Raw genomic sequence first — 16,854 nt, forward strand, 5'->3', positions numbered from 1 at the left:
CCCCACCCCACCGGTCGCCCCACAAACAGAGGGCAACTCGTGGCAGGGGGCGGGGCCGGCAAGTGGGTGGGAACTGCCAACCTCTTGGTCTCTCCCCCCAGCCAGCAGGCTCCGATTGCCCGATGGCAAACGGGAAATTGGGGGTGGGTGGTGGTGGGGGGTGGGGCCGGCAGCTGGGGAAGATGGCCCTAATCACAGGCCAGGCCTAGGGACCGTACCTGCACACGAATTTTGTGGGCTGGGCCTCTAGTCCTATATAATAAAAGGCTAATATGTAAATCAACTGAACGGCGGAATGACCTGTCGCTATAATGTGCACTGACCAACAGAGGGCAGATGCTCAATGCAGGAGCTGCCCCTGGTGGTTAGTGCGCTCCCACAGGAGGAATGGGCCTGAGCCGTCAGTCAGACCTCCCCCGAGGGCTCCCAGACTGCAAGATGGCATAGGCCGTGCTGAGGGACTCCCTCCCCCTCCCCCTCCCCCCACCAAGTGCACAAATTTCGTGCACTGGGCCTCTAGTAATGTATATTATGAACTGAACTCTTTTTCTTTTTTAAATATATTTTATTGAGCCCTAACCGGTTTGGCTTAGTGGATAGAGCGTCGGCCTGTGGACTGAAGGGTCCCAGGTTCAATTCTGGTCAAGGGCATGTACCTTGGTTGCGGGCACATCCCCAATAGGGGGTGTGCAGGAGGCAGCTGATCGATGTTTCTAACTCTCTATTCCTCTCCCTTCCTCTCTGTAAAAAATCAATAAAATATATTTTTAAAAAATAAATATATTTTATTGATTTCAGAGAGGATAGGAGAGGGAGAGAGAGAAACATCAATGATGAGAGAGAATAATTGATCTGCTGCCTCCTGCACACCCCACACTGGGGATCGAGCCCACAATCCAGGCATGTGCCCTGGACCAGAATCGAACCCAGGACTTTTTAGTCCACAGGCTGACACTCTATCCACTGAGCCAAACCAATGAGGGCATGAACTGAATTCTTTAAGGGAAAGCTATGCCCACCGTACTTACTGGAAGAATGTACAATACATATACACTGAGATTCCTGTTGTCACAAAAATTTTGTCTCACTATTTTGTGTGTGTGTGTTAATTATTGATTCCCTGGAGAAAATGAAAATAAAGCACTCAAGTGCTGGATACTTGCTCGCTAAGAAGCCCATGAACTTGTATGTGTAGAGAAGGATTTTATATTTAGTTCTCATTTTTTAGTAATAAAAGAAAAACTCTTACTAGGGCAGTAATTAAAGACCTAAGTTGTGATGAATTTGTTGACCCTTGTGGCAATAGGCAAAACATCTTCAGCATTATAGCTGTAGGCTTTGGTACCAGCACATGCAGGTGTAGAAAGCAGTGAGTCCTAACAAAGTGAGAAACATTTTTCTTCAAAGAAGCAGAACCAGCCCAGGCTTTGTAGATGTTTCATCTGTGCACAAAATACCAATATTTTTCCACAGTAGGAAGCATAGCAAACATCATTTTGTCAAAAGAGGTTTCACAAAATAGAAACTATTTTCTTGCTTATATAACGGTTACAAGCTAGTATCTGGCTACACTGAGTATGCTAAGGTTTATATCCAGTTGCAATCTGAAGGTAAATGGCATGCTGCTAGTTTTGCTATCATCTGCTTCAAAATTTTGGGGAAAAATAGCAGTGATTTTGTAGAAGATGATACGATGTGATAAGAGGCACTACTTCAACTTTTTTCCTCTGCCTTTGGCCATACACCAACTTGCCTATGTCACAGTCATGAATTTGCCAAGGTGTCTCCAACCATGTGTGCCCATTGCTTTTAGCAGGGAATCTAAAAACAAAGGATTCATAAACTGTGAATATATATAAAATTGATGTTTGCTTTTCTCAATCAGATGTCTACACAAATTAGTATAGACAACATTTTAATTTTACCTATTTACTGAAATTGTTTAATGAAATAAGTTTTTATTTAATTTTACTAATTAACATATTCATTTTTAATTCAGAATCCTGGAATAGCTCATCCTTATGACAGTGGCCACATAGCAATGACCTACACTGGTCTTTCATGCTTAGTTATTCTTGGAGACGATCTAAGCCGAGTAAATAAAGAAGCTTGCTTGGCAGGCTTGAGAGCTCTTCAGCTGGAAGATGGAAGGTATGGGTCATTCTTTCTTACCTTTTTTTTTTTTTTTTTAAGAAAAGTCTTTTGAAACTAAAAATGAATGTAACACTATACTAGAACTTTATAGTTTATCACAAATTATTATTAGTCTGAACTTTTATTCCTTAAGACATAGTGATAGGAGGAGAAAGGGATGAGCATTGAATATTCTAGTGGAGGTAGTTTTCTTGACATTTTTAAAGGATAAAAAAAGAAGTTAATGAGTTCATTAATATTTGATGGTTCGTGTGGTGTATCTAACTAAAGAAGAATTTTCCTAGAGTTTTACGGTGAAACTTTTTTAAGCCCAGGAAGTGATAAAGCAGTAGCTATACTATCTAAAGAAAAGACTTTGCAAACAATTCCTGCTATGTTGTTATTTCTCTGTCCCATCTACTATTATCTCTATTTTCCTGTCAGTATTTTTAAAATGCTGTTCTTGATGAGGGGAAAATTAATGTCAACATGTAACATAAACTGACATTAGTTGGAAATACTATAATACTAAACATTTATCTCATCAGGTACATGTGGCTAATTTCTCAGTACTTTTGCATAGTCTGTTTACTGCTACCTTATCCTTATCTATATATATAAAAGCCTAAGCAACAGTTCGACCTTCCAACAGGTAGCTATGATGTGCAATGACCACCAGGGGGCAGACACTCAGTGCAGGAGCTGCCAAGCTGTGGTGACTTGGCAGCTGCGGTTCTCAAGTGATGCACCCGGAATCAGAGAAGAGGGAGCCTGATTTCGGGGTGCATCACCTGAGAACCGCCCTCTCGCAATCCAGGATCCCTCGGGGGATGTTGGAGAGCTGGTTTCAGCCCTATCCCTACAGGTTAGGGCAAGGGACCCCACTGGTGCACAAATCCGTGCACTGGGCCTCTAGTTTATAAATAAAGGAATAGATAAGAGACAGGCGACTACCTCTTTAAAACTAATTAAATAGGTAAAAATTAAGTTAAAATACCATGATCAACAAACTAATTACTGATTATTTATATGCTAGTATATATACTGTAGTTAGAAGAAATTCTGCATGGCAAAACTTGGGTTTGGGAATTTCTTACTACCCAATAGTTTCCAGGTTTTACCTGCTACTTTTTTTTTTTTTTCCCATTAATTCTCTACCATAGTGTGCCATAGCTGTTTCTGGCTGAGAGCAACTTACTCTGACTGGTGGCATCTGGGAGGAGTAACTGTGATAGTATGTAAAACTACCCAGAAATCAGAACTTTGGAATAATGATTTAGAGATGGTTTTATATTATTCAATAAGTTAATAGACCTATTCTTTATTGAACAATGCAAGTAGTATGTGGTTTTTAAATCTGTTTTTAGATTTTTAAATCCTATTTGTGATAGATTTTTCTGTGAAAAAAGATGTGAAGTAGGTGTTTCTAACCCCTCTGCAAAAAAATAAATAAAATTTATTGTACAGTGTTAGTAGTAAATCATATTGTTATTATTTCCAGTTTTTGTGCAGTACCTGAAGGCAGTGAAAATGACATGCGATTTGTATACTGTGCTTCCTGTATTTGCTATATGCTCAACAATTGGTCTGGCATGGATATGAAAAAAGCCATCAACTATATTAGGAGAAGTATGGTGAGTTATGTGGCTAAATTGACTTTTTAAAATGTTTTTATTAATTTTAGAGAGAGAGGAAGGGAGATAGAGAGAAAGAGAAACATCGATGAGAGAGAAACATCAGTTAGCTGCCTCCTGCACACCTCCTGCTGGTGATTGAGCCCACAACCCAGCCATATGCCTGACTGGGAATCAAACTGGGGACCTATTGATGCATGGGACGACACTCAACCAACTGAGCCATACTGGCCAGGACTAAATGGACTTTTTAAAATGTTATTATTGTTGGTATATTGGGGCTACAGTGTATTGCATACCTCATCTCTTCCAGCAAGAATTTGGAAATAAGGGTAATAGATTGCTTTTTGGGTATGTCATATATCAGACCAGTCATATAGAAATAGTCTTCAAGGACAGATTTTCTCCTTGACCATTAAAATTAAAATGTGATCTGATTGTACCTGAAGAAACATTGTCTTTTTCAGAAAGAGAATGGTCTGCCTTAGAAGCAGGAAAAATAGTAAAATCTCAAAGGCAAATAGTAATAGTCCATCCTAGCAGGGACCACTGAGGAGTCTTGGCCAAGCATAATGGGAAATTATGGCATCCTTGGTGAGATGATTCCTGTATTGCATGTGAGGTGTGAGTTCCTTAAGCCATTTTGACTTGCAAGACCCAAGTGTAACAAGATTGACTGGGCTGACAATGTTTTTGGATTCTTAGTAATTTTTTTAAATCTAAGGTTTGTTTTAAGGAGAATACCAAGTAGATATGTTTTTCTTTCACACAACACAATTTAATCTTTTTATCGATAGCTATAAGGAAATCTTAATCTCAGCTAGAATTATTTTTTGTTCTACTTTTTAGTCTCTCATATAAAACTGGATAAATGGAAGTGCTGCTTCCCAGGTTTATTACTTCCCAATATTTTGATGCTCAGATTGTCCCAGATTTGGCCAGTGAGAAACCCTTCAGCAAGCTCTTTGCCTTTTTGACATATCCCCTTCATTCTTTGAGTATCTCTTTGCTTTCTCTGACACAAGATATTTCTAGGTTCATCTTTTTCTTTTCCAGCATCAGCTCTGGACTTAGTCATTTCTGCAAGGAGCCCTGGTTCTTCTTATTGGAGAGTGGGGTTTAGAAACCAGGATTTGTCCCAATATCAATGTGCTCATTGGTATTAGGACAGTATTGCTTCTAGCCCCTTTCTCAGCAAGCAGAGGTAGGAAATGTATATATGTATGCATGTATACACAGACGCTCCCTTAAACACATCTGTTTCTATTTCTGTATCTGTTTATCTATATATTAAAAACCAGGAGTTCATACTGATACTTCAGATTTCAATCCAACATCACAAGATTCATTTTAATCCTCCTCTTTTCATTTGTAACTCCCTTCTCTGGCACTGACAAACAGAGCTTCATTATCCAGAATGAGTCTTTTTGTTTAGAGCCTGAGGGTATATATTCAGAATATTATACTTCAGAAATACTTAGTTTACTTCTTTTATTTTTCCCCTTTAATTTTTGGTATTTATTGAAGAAACAAGTTTGTTTCAGTTTGGGTTCCTTCTTAGGACATACCCCCTCCCCTATATACACACACATACACACACTCTTTGTTGACTTTATACGTTTAATATGTGAAATATTAACCTCCCCTGGCCAGGTGGCTCAGTTGGTTGGAGCATCTTCCCATATACCAAAGGTTGCAGATTTGATTCCTGGTCAGAGCACTTACCTAGGTTGAGGGTGCAATCCTCGATTGGGACATGTATGGGAAGGCAACTGATAGCTGTTTCTCACATCAATGTTTCTCCCTCTCCCCATCTCTTCCCCCCACTTCCCATCTAAAAGATTAATTAAAAACATATCCTTGGGTGAGGATTTTTGTAAAAATGAAATATTAACCTAGTTCTGAAAGTCAGAACTATACAAAAACGTATATTCAGAGATTGTAACTCATGGAGGCCTCCTGTCCTTTTCATCATCCACTCCCATTTTTAACCACAATGTTTACCACCTTATTCTCATTCGCTCTGTAGGTAACCATTCTTCTGATTTTTTATTTGTCTTTCCTGTAATTCTTTTTGATGAGCATATATGTATATTTTTATCTCTCTTTCAGTTTCTTACTCAAAGGTACCATACCGTAAATACTTTATTGCAGTTTGCTTTTTTCACTTAATATAGCTTGAAAATCATTCCATATCAGGTCATAGAGATTGTCTGCATTTTTTTTTTAGGTATAATAATGGTATTCCATTGTGTACAATGGTATTCCATTGTGTACAATGGTATGCCATTGTTTCTTTCAGCTATTCTATGTGTAGAATACATATTTTCCAAATACAAACAATGTTGAAATTAATATGATTTTCTGCATATATGTTTACGTATTGTTCAAGATATACCTCTAAGGTAAATTCCTAGTAGTGGAATTGCTTGATCAAAAGATAAATGCATATGTAATATTATTAGATATTCCCCATTTTCTTTACCAAAAGTACAGACTACTTTATTTCCATCACTGTATGACAGTACCTGTTTCCATACAGCCTCACCAATGAAATGTGTTATCTTACTTTGATTTTTACCAGTCTGGCGGGTTTTTTTTTTTAATTTGCTTTTATTACTAGAGACCTGGTGCATGAAATTTGTGCACGGGGGGAGGGGGTCCCCTCAGCCCAGCTTGCAGTCCAGGAGCCCTTGACGGTGCTGCTGCAGATGCGGGAGAGACTCCCTCCACCACCGCTGCGCTCGCCAGCCATGAGCCTGGCTTCTGGCTGAGCGGTGCTCCCCCTGTGGGAGCGCACTGACCACCAGGGGGCAACTCCTGTACTGCGCATCTGTCCCCTGGTGGTCAGTGCGTGTCATAGCAACCAGCCGTTCGGTCAATTTGCATATTAGCCTTTTATTATATAGTATGAGTAAGACTGACCATTTTCTTAACTTCAGGACTATATAAAACAGAACCACAGGCCAAATTTAGCCTGCAATCCTGGTTTGGTGACCTCTATTTCTAGTCCATTATTTGCTTTTTCTTTAGGGATTTCAAATTTGTGTATGTTTTTTTCATTGCTTATCTTTCATTTCAGCCACTTTCTCATTGGCCCTTTTTACTTCTTTATCTCATTTTTATTCTCTTGGCTATTTTCAGTCTTTCTTTAATGTCCCTTATTGTCTTTTCATTTGAGACTATTATTCTTTAGGCATCCTGTAATTTAGTCTTCATTTCTCAATTTATTTTGTCTTTTTCTTCCCTCTCCTGAAATCATTTAACTTTTTATTTCTTTTTACTGATTATCCTTTTCTGGTTTTTATTTAAATTTTTCTCTTCACATTCTCAAACACTTGTTTGAAGATATGTAATTGAGTTTGGGGTGCTGTAAGAGTTTTCCACTTTATCACTCTTTGGGGGGAGGGAAAGGCAGATTTTCATATATAAGATGTTTTCATTTCAGTTGCTGTGTTTCAGCTTAGTTACTTTGCATAGATTTGCCTTGTTTAGACATTTAGTGGATTGTGTTTTCTTTCAAGAATTCCTACTTTGATTGCCATTTTTTCAATGCAAGAAACAGTGTTTGATTTTATTTTTTTTAATGAGTGTTGGCTGTTCTTTTCTTTTTTAGTGATAGGGAAAGGATTGTGAGTTCTATGATTTTTCTGGTGGAAAAGAGGTTTTTTTTGTTTTCCAGGTCTCTAAATTTTGCTCTTTTGAGTTTTCCTTTGCACACTGCCGCCTTGACTTGCACACTCTTAACTCCCTTCCCTAAAGTTAATGCTCAGTTTTACCAGAACTCTTTTAGTTCAGGCAGTTCTTGCTTTGCATGGTAGTGCCAGACTGTAAATGATGATCATGCAAACTAAAATGATACAAAGTGATCTTTTTTGTTGTTGTTAATCCTCACCCAAGGATATTTTTCCAATTGAGTTTTAAAGAGAATGCAAGGGAAGGGGAGAGAAAGAGAGAGAGAAACATCGATGTGAGAGAGACACATGGATTGGTTGGCTCCCGAATGCACCCTAACGGGCCAGGGATCAAACCTGCCACCCAGATACGTGCCCTTGACTGGAATCGAACCTGTGACCCTTCAGTCCATAGGCTAACGTTCTAACCACTGAGCAACAGGCCAGGGTGATACCAAGTGGCCTTAATCATTTATGGGGGGAAATTACAATTGTTCTGTGACCTTTGCAATTTTTTTCAAAACATTAAAAACTCTCCTGTCAGTTATAAATGTATAGAGAATTTTTTAATGGTAAAGCCAATATTTATTTAGTACACTGTAATTTAAAATATTAGCAAGATTGAGAATTAAAGTGTTTTCTTGGTAAAAAATTTATAAGAATAGTTTGGACAGTGTTTTGCTTCTTATATAAGTTACAGTGTGGAGCAAGCATCTTTTCTGTCTTGGTAAATGATCATACTTCTTTATAAGTTTGTATCAACTTCCAACATTTTATCTCTTGCATTTTCATTATATGCAGTGAATCTCTGTGTACCTCTCAGAGTTCCTTCTATGTGAAGTTTCTTGCCAGCATCACTTTTCTAGAATATCTTCATTCTTTTCAACACAACTGCTTTGTTCATCCATGTAGATATTTTGCCTTTACTTAGTTCTTCTGACTGTAGCACTGTCAGCATTCCCATGATCAGCTGTTTCTTCTATACTCTATGTTTGATCTCAGTTTCACTTCCAGTGTTTATGCTTTTCATTTCTTTACTTTCATCTTTGGTGGACACTATCATACCTCTTTTTATAAATTGTCATGTGGATTTATCACTAAGAGACACTTGCTGTATCTGCATGAACTGAATAACATGTGCAATGACAAATTACTAACAGATTTTGAAAAGGGTAATGTGATTGGTCACTTGTCATGATGCATATCTATTATTTATGTAGTGATTTGTGGACTGAGGAACTAGCAGCAAGTTTGTATTTTATGCAATTGCTCGTAGTTAATGTATAAGTGGTTACTGGAATTTGAGTCATATTGTGTTATTTAAGCCATGGAACGTTGAGTTTGTGCATATTGGAACTGTGCAAAGCAAGCACTGCCTGTATTTTGCACTTAGGGTAGACTCTCTTTCAGGTAGTGAGTTTAGATCAGTCTCAGACTTGCCACTATCTCCCCTCCTCTCACTTCCTCACTATTTTTCAGATTGCCCTTGCTCTCTGCAAAAGTGTCAGGAGTGGGAGAGATGACTTGCTAGGATTTGATGTTTCTTTTTCTATAGATAGGTAATTTGAAGCTTGAACATGTCTTCAAAACAAAAACTTAGCTTTGCTAAGGTTTTGTTTTTATATAGTTGTATTGTTTTGATTTTGTAGGATATAGGGAGATTAAATTTTAGGCAGGCATCATTATCCTAAGCTATCTAAAAGCCTCAAAATAGTGTTATTTTGTGTTTATAATGATTTTTTAGTATAAAATCTTTACATTTTTCTTTTTCTTTTTTTTTAAATATATTTTTTATTGATTTTTTTACAGAGAGGAAGGGAGAGGGATAGAGAGCTAGAAACATTGATGATAGAGAAACATTGATCCAGCCGCCTCCTGCACACCCCCCACAGGGGATGTGCCCACAACCAAGGTACATGCCCTTGACCGGAATCGAACCTGGGACCCTTCAGTCCGAAGGCCGACTCTCTATCCACTGAGCCAAACCGGTTTCGGCTACATTTTTCTTAAACTCGTATATTCTTGCAAGTGGGAGAGGAATAAGAGTTGGGTCTTTTTATTGAGTAGAAATTTTATATGTGGGTGCCATCTTTGAATAATCTATTTTCAGAATGTGCCTAATGTATGCATTTAGTAATTTGGTGTTGTTAGTAAGACAAAAGCAGGTACTTGAAAATGTCTACATCTATTCTTTGTGGGAAAGAATGCATATTTTGGAAGATATAAAGGAGACAAAAAAATAGCATGACAACTTATTTATTATTATTTCCCTGTTAAACCAAATAATGTTTTTCTTTTTCAGTCCTATGACAATGGGTTGGCACAGGGAGCTGGACTTGAATCTCATGGTAAGGCATCTTAAAATAAATGAACATGTAGTTTCTTTTGTTTCTTCAAATAACATCATGGTATCTTCAACATGGAGGACCTCAGAAGTTTGTGTCAGCCCTTGGTGCAGCCTGACCGTCTTCCTTCCTACTTCTTTCTTTTGACACTGTTGTGCCAGTTTGAACCTCTTTTAGGTCAGTAATCATTTATAAATTACTCAGACCTGAATTTTCATGAAAATATTTTGGGGTGATTTTTTAAAACATTTTGCCTCATAACATGTTCAGTATATACACTGATCAAATCTCTCCTTCCACATTTTTTCCTGCTTTTGGCAGAACCAGAATAGAGAGATAATAGTCACTTGGTTTGTCAGCACATCAGGAGTCAACTCTTTCAGATTGAGTATTTCCACGTAGAAGTAAACAAGCTTCCATGCTCCTTTTTAAAAAAGAAAGAGGCTAAATCAAGCAGACTCTTTGAACTCCTTGTTTCCTCTTCATCACAGCAGTTATTTTTGTACTCACCTGTTGTGTCCATCCCTCTACCAGCGTGTTACAGTGGAAAGAACAGGTCAGTTTTCAGGTCTCATCCCTGACCCCAGCTGTGTGATCTTGGCTCCTCACTTAGTATCTCTGAGGGCTTCCTCATCAACAGAGTAGAAATAATTGTCTTTTTATATTGTTATTAGGATTATAGGAGGTAAAGTGGGTTGTAAACTATAAAACATGTATAAAAATATTTTTTTAATATATATTCCTCGATCCCATATCCTTATACTTTCCCTGGAACCTTGTTCTATCGGCTATCTTTTTCACTCTCTCACATCTTTACTCCCTCTTTTGATGTAGGTATTTGTAGTGTGTGTCACTAGAACTGTATAGAAGACTGACTTGGATTTTCCTCTGAGGCCACATTGTAATTAGGACACCATAATTCTTGTGTGTGCCTGAGTCTATATGAGATTGGTAGTGGGGCAAGCTGGCAGTAGCAGTTATGTCACTGCTCATCACTACTTGGTAAGGAAGGATGTACTTGTAGCCCAAATAGGAAATCTGGCATCTATAAGAATTTCTGAAAAGATATGGTCTGATAATCATTATTATAAAGGTTGTTAATGGGCACTAGCTAAGGAGACACCTTACCAGTATAGAACACCTGTGGGACAGACACTTTTCCCAAGAAATTGGGATTACATTCTGTGGGATGTGAAGCAGAGAGGGGTCCCGTCAGGAAAAAAATCTTGCTGAGTCACACAAGTAGTGCTTTTGAGTCAGTACGATTTGCCTAGGATTGTACCCATCAAGATAATCAGTGATGGACTGTGATTCATGCCAAAAAGTTTACATCCTTCTAGCTCTAAATTCACCATGGTAGGTTTGAGGCCTGAAGCCCTAGAGGAGAGCTTCCTAATCAGAGTGCTGCAGTACCATAATGGGTTCTTGGTGTGCCAAGCTATTGCTCTATTAGCCTTTGTGGCAGCCAAGAAGAGCTGGGTGTCTAGAGCCCCTGGTAAGATGGCCTTTGGCCAGGAGCACCCTCCTCAGGACACCTCAGGATGTCCTACAAGTATCAGATACTCTTGTTCTTTTTGTGCTCTGAAGTTAGATAGGATGAGAAGTACTATTCTAGAGGTCTTTGGTATAGCCTTCCTTTCCTGTCTCATTTTATCACTATCTATTGTGGTAAGTAAAACCTCTTCCTAAATAGTAGTCCTGCAATTTGGTCTCCCTGCAAAGTCATTGTATACTCCCTTTTTCTTCATTCTATTGTTAATCTTTTTTTTTTCTTTTTTCAAATTATAAGGGAAAGTTTATTTAGAAAATGACAGGTGTAGTAGAAGTGAGACAGCTGGGCTGCGTAGGCTCAGGAAACAAGTTACAGAGGTAGAAGACAAGCCCTTGGAGCTTAGAGAGAAAGGCAAAGGTAACGCCTGGGGAAAAGTAGGGGAAACAGAAAGGCGTGGGCGTGCTCCCTAGAGGGAGAGGGAGCTCTTTCTATTGTTAATCTTTTTAGAATAGTGGTCCAAATATACTATTTGCCTTTCTACAAAAAATGGCTTGTTCTTTAATTTCTGTGTGAGGCTTCAGCAACTTAGGAAGTTTCTCTTTTAAGTTATGAGTGGTCTTTATTTCAAATCTAGTGTCTCTTTCTCATTCCTTATCTTTATTGAAGCATTTGAAGCTATTAATCTCTCCCCCTTCTTTCTTGAAATATCACATTCTTTTTGTCCCACTTCCTGACAAGTTGTTTCTGGCTCCTTCACCATTTTGTTTCTTCCTCTGATCTCTTTACCTCAGCCCAACTTTCTTCTTTCTAAATCTCAGGGTTCTTGTACTTGGCTGGGTTTTTTATAGATTCCTCCAACCCCAGCCCTAGCATACACCTGGCTTTATTTCACATCCTTTAGGTTTGGGTTTATATGATATTTTTGGATAAGCCCCCTGTTTACGGTAAAATTGCAAACTACCAACATACCGCCTATTTAGAATCACATACCAACCACATATTCATACCCTATCCCCCTTTCTGGCTTTTTCTGCATATCACTTTTTCATATTTTAGCTATTTATTCACTGTCTCCTCACATAATGTAAGCCTCATGAGAACAGAGATTTGGGCCTGTTCTATTCACTATTGTATCCCCACACCTATCACATGTGTGGCACACAGTTGAATGAACCAACAGATGGTTGTTTATCAATCATCCCTGTGTTGATGGCATCCAAACTATGTTTCCAAACATGTGCTATTGCTTCTGAGCTGTATAACCCCCATTCTGTCTCTTCAGCATCCCAAACTGCACATGTTTAAACCATTCCTCTCCTCTTCTTCCTCCCAAGCCTGTCCTTGTTATTCAGGAATGTGAACTGCTACTACCAGAGAAGCCAGAAATCCAGAATGTTGGGTGTATAATCTGTTCTGTCACTATTTTTTTGTAATTTGCTAGTCATACCTGTTGTCCCACATACGTTACTACCAGTTTATAATGTTTGGTCTATAAACTAAAAGGAAAATAATGTTTTTTTATTAACTGCTACTCTGTGCCAGCTACCATTTAGTATCATTTAATCCTGACACCAGCCCTCTGAGAGTAGTCATCTTTGTATTAGATTCAGAAAAGCAAAACCCTATGGATATGAAAGAATAAGGTTTATTATAAGAATAAGATTTTCCATCACTGTAGAAGAAGATTGAGTAGTAAGGTCCTAAAATGAGTAGTTGATGGATTGGGGGAAAGTCACTGACAAGCCCTTCTGAAGCACCGGCACAGGTGGGCAAGCGAGACCTTGCAGGGGAATCTGGGAAGCCAGGCACATCCAGCTGCAGAGTGTGACTGTGGTGGGGCGTCTGTGGAGGGCTTTTGCTCCTGCATCTGTTTATGGGCCTGGTGTCACAAGGGCCAGATGTAAGAAAAACTTGGATTCCAGGTGTATGGAGAGTAAGGTCAAGTAGGAATCTGCCAGCACTTCTGCCTTTGTCTCCTTCCGCCCCTAAAAACAACCAGGGCACTGGCTGCTGCTTCACTTCCATCTTACAAATCTTACAGATTTTCTCTAACTTCAGGACATACAGGAAGTTCTAGCGTAGCTAAGTTATTACAGTATAAAATCACCGCAATAATTATTGTCATTTTATTCAGAGATTTATTATAGTTTGTAAAGAGAATGTATTCACTAGTGCTCCTTCATGCCTCTTCACCTCTGGACTTTGCTAGTATGTTTGTTTATTTATTTATTTATGCATGATTGCCTGAAATGCTTCCCCTCCACCTGCCTTTTCTTGATTCCCTCTTCTTAACCTTCAGAGTTTTACCCATCTTTCTATGCTGGTTCCAGTGTCACATTTTCTGAAAACCTTTCATCACCTGGTGTCATTCCTCCACCTCCATCCCCCAAGCCCTGAGCAGTTTCTCCCTTGTCTCTATTTCTGTAATACTTGGTTCATACCATTTTCATGGTACTTACCTCAGTTTATTTGATCTTCTCTGCTAAATTGTAAGCTGACCATGTCTTATTCATGTCTTACTCCATATGTGCTTGTATATCGTAGTTGTTCAGTAAGTATTTAATGAATAGCTTATCCGGTATTCCACTCTGCATCTCAAAGCAAAAAAGGCTGAATTTGTGCTATGTACTTCTGCTACAATTTGGTAATAATCACGTTTCTTCATGTACTTTTCTTCCTAATTCTGCAATCTAAATGTTATTTAATACACTGTTATTTTGTTTTATTTTATTAATTCATCTGCTCTTCTCCAACTACTGCTTAGCCTGGAGCCCATTTGTCATGAAAGCTAAACAGGCACATTATACCCTTCTAGGCCATGATCATGTAATGGTTATATTTACCTTAGTGATTCTCTCATAATAGCACAGTTCTGGTATTTGGAACGAATTGGATTTACCTGATTTGCTAGGATTAAAACTATTTTCTCTCTCTCAGGATGAATAATATAAACCTAAAAGTTCAGACAAATTTATTTGATTCCATGATTCTTTTAAAATATCTCTACTCTTAATCCAGAAGAGAAGTAGTAAACTCTCTTTGGCTTAATTTCATCTAAGCATTCAACTTCTTTGAATTTACCTCACTTAACCCTTTTCATGTGATATTGAAGTATAAAATGGTGTACTTCTTTATGTAACTATTAAGCTCTCTACTTTATATCTAGCTATATGTTAGTTGACCATCTTAAATTATACATTTCAGAGTACATAGATTCTTTCAGATAATTTGGTATAATAGATACTAAGAGAATGCTTAAGATTGAGCTGTAAAAAAACCTTATGGGAGCAATAAGTTAACTTATAACTGTGTTATACTTTTAAAATATTAGTAAATCATAGCATAAAAACTAGAGTCAGGAACACCTTTAGCCTGCACCTGGAAGAACTTAAGAAGTTGTTAAAAGAGAATCTTTATGGTCCCTTCCTGTGATGTTTTTTTATGATTGAGATATTGTGCATACATTAATTATTTATACAACTGAAACATATCGCTTTAGGTGGCAAACTTTTAGCAATTTCAGGTGGGAATATTTCTCTTTTATTTGTATGTGCCTCAATATTTTTACTTTTATATGCCTCTGATAAGGAAGGTTATTTTCATACCTTCTTCAACCAAGGCATAATAAACATAATTTAACCTTTTCTTGAGGAATTCAGATCATTACCATGAGAAGCTTTTCTTGTATTGTACTTTAATATAATAATGTAAAATAATATTACATTATTAGCAGAAGAACATAGCACAAATTCATCCTTTCTTGGTTGTTGTTTTTCTTAAGCTTGTGGGAATCATTGATCTAATCTAATCCTATTTAACCCCCAGAAGATAATTCTATTTGAGTTCTGTACCTGCTACTTTATAATATTTCTTAATTTACTTATTGTCAAGATGTCATTGTGTTTCTTTCTGTTTTTATGTCTAACATAAGGCTCTTAATCCAGGTTTTTAGAACTAATTTTTTTTGGAATTTTGTGAAACAAGAATCTCTTAGGGGTAAATTTTGGTAAATGAATTTTAGCTTAAAGTATGGACTTTGTAATTACTGTTTTTGACTACTCAAAACCCAAACTTCAGACATTAATATTTTCAAAATCTGGTGATTTGAACAAAGTAAAGATTATTATTACTTTGAATTGTGCCGTTTTGCTTTAAGAGTCCTAACAGAGTAATTTGTATAGTAACAGTTAAATGTTTCATTTTACCTTTCCGTAGTTTTAAGGATAATATACTATTAGTATGTTTAATCTATATATATAAATGGCTAATATGCTATGTGTCCCTCCACCCATCCAACTGGTCACTATGACACGCACTGACCACCAGGGGGCAGACACTCAATGCAGGAGCTGCTGTGACACACACTGGCCATTTACAGAGAAACAGCACAGACCTTGTGCCAACAAGGCAACACTCGGCTTCCCCCAAGTGGGACACAGGCCCCACCACCACCCCGGAGCAACAGCCCACCAAATTGCAGCCAACACTGCCAAGACCCCATGGCACAAAATGTGTCCCACAGCCCAGCCCAACCCAGAAACGGTCACTGTGGGTGCCTGGTAATGACATCATGTATCAACGCCCAGCTTCCTCTCCCTAGCGACTAGCCTCCTTGGAGTTTCTTCAGCCCAGGAACCCGACTTGCTTTATAGCCAGGTGCAAGTATTTTGCACTTTTTTTTATATATATATATTTTATTAATTTTTTACAGAGAGGAAGGGAGAGGGATAGAGAGTTAGAAACATCAATGAGAGAGAAGCATTGGTCAGCTGCCTCCTGCACACCCCCCACTGGGGATGTGCCCGCAACCAAGGTACATGCCCTTGACCAGAATCGAACCCGGGACCCTTCAGTCCACAGGCCAACGCTCTATCCACTGAGCCAAACCGGTCAGGGCGTATTTTACACTTTAACCAAATGTTTGTGAAGCGTTTTCCTGTGCCTCATGTCATTTGATCCTCACAAGTCCTGGAGTAGGTAGATTAGGAGACTTGGTAAAATCCTATTTTCTTTTCATTAGCTGGAAAACGGAGATTTAGAAAGTTTAGAAACTTGACCCGACTGAAAAGAAGTAAGTAATGGTGGACCTTGAAAATGACTTCAGGTTTTCTCACTGCGCAAAATATAGTCAAACACTGCTGCAGTTAAATATTTTACCCTTTGTTCTTCCTGCATGATCTACAATAATAATCTGCTTTGTGTTGATATTTACTGCTGTGTTGTTGACAATTACCTGAAAGAGAAGTTGGGGTGCTTCACTGGGCTGGAAAAAGTTTAGCTACATCAGAAAGCAGTTCTAATTAAGCAAGTTTATTCTATATCTATAAAAGGCTAAGTTGACTTGCACATGTGTGACACATATAAAGCTCTCACTGGCATCAGTCACACACACGTTTCGATATGTCATTGTCCATCGTGAATTTGGTTGACACTTGTATTATAGAGAAAGGGTGAATAGCGGTATTAAAATACTTCTAATTAATTTCCTTTCAGTGTGCACGAATCCGTGCACTAGGCCACTAGTGATATTATAATACCTGAGGTCATTGCCAGATTTTTATGAAAGAAAAATTGAA

At 38.2% G+C, this 16,854-nt stretch overlaps 1 protein-coding gene across 3 annotated transcripts in view; it reads left to right on the forward strand.

Moving 5' to 3' along the window:
* The window catches only part of PGGT1B (protein geranylgeranyltransferase type I subunit beta), a 46,986-nt gene that overhangs the window by 15,870 nt on the left and 14,262 nt on the right, over positions 1-16,854 (forward strand). For all 3 annotated transcript variants that reach the window (XM_079782602.1, XM_079782604.1, XM_079782603.1), the window contains 3 exons: positions 2,000-2,151; positions 3,635-3,767; positions 9,744-9,789. In XM_079782602.1, the coding sequence (XP_079638728.1) occupies positions 2,000-2,151; positions 3,635-3,767; positions 9,744-9,789 (331 nt within the window). The remainder of the gene's footprint in view (positions 1-1,999; positions 2,152-3,634; positions 3,768-9,743; positions 9,790-16,854) is intronic.

This window comes from Cnephaeus nilssonii (genome assembly GCF_951640355.1).
Source record: "Cnephaeus nilssonii genome assembly, chromosome: 2".
In the NCBI taxonomy this organism is placed as follows: Eukaryota; Metazoa; Chordata; class Mammalia; order Chiroptera; family Vespertilionidae; genus Cnephaeus; species Cnephaeus nilssonii.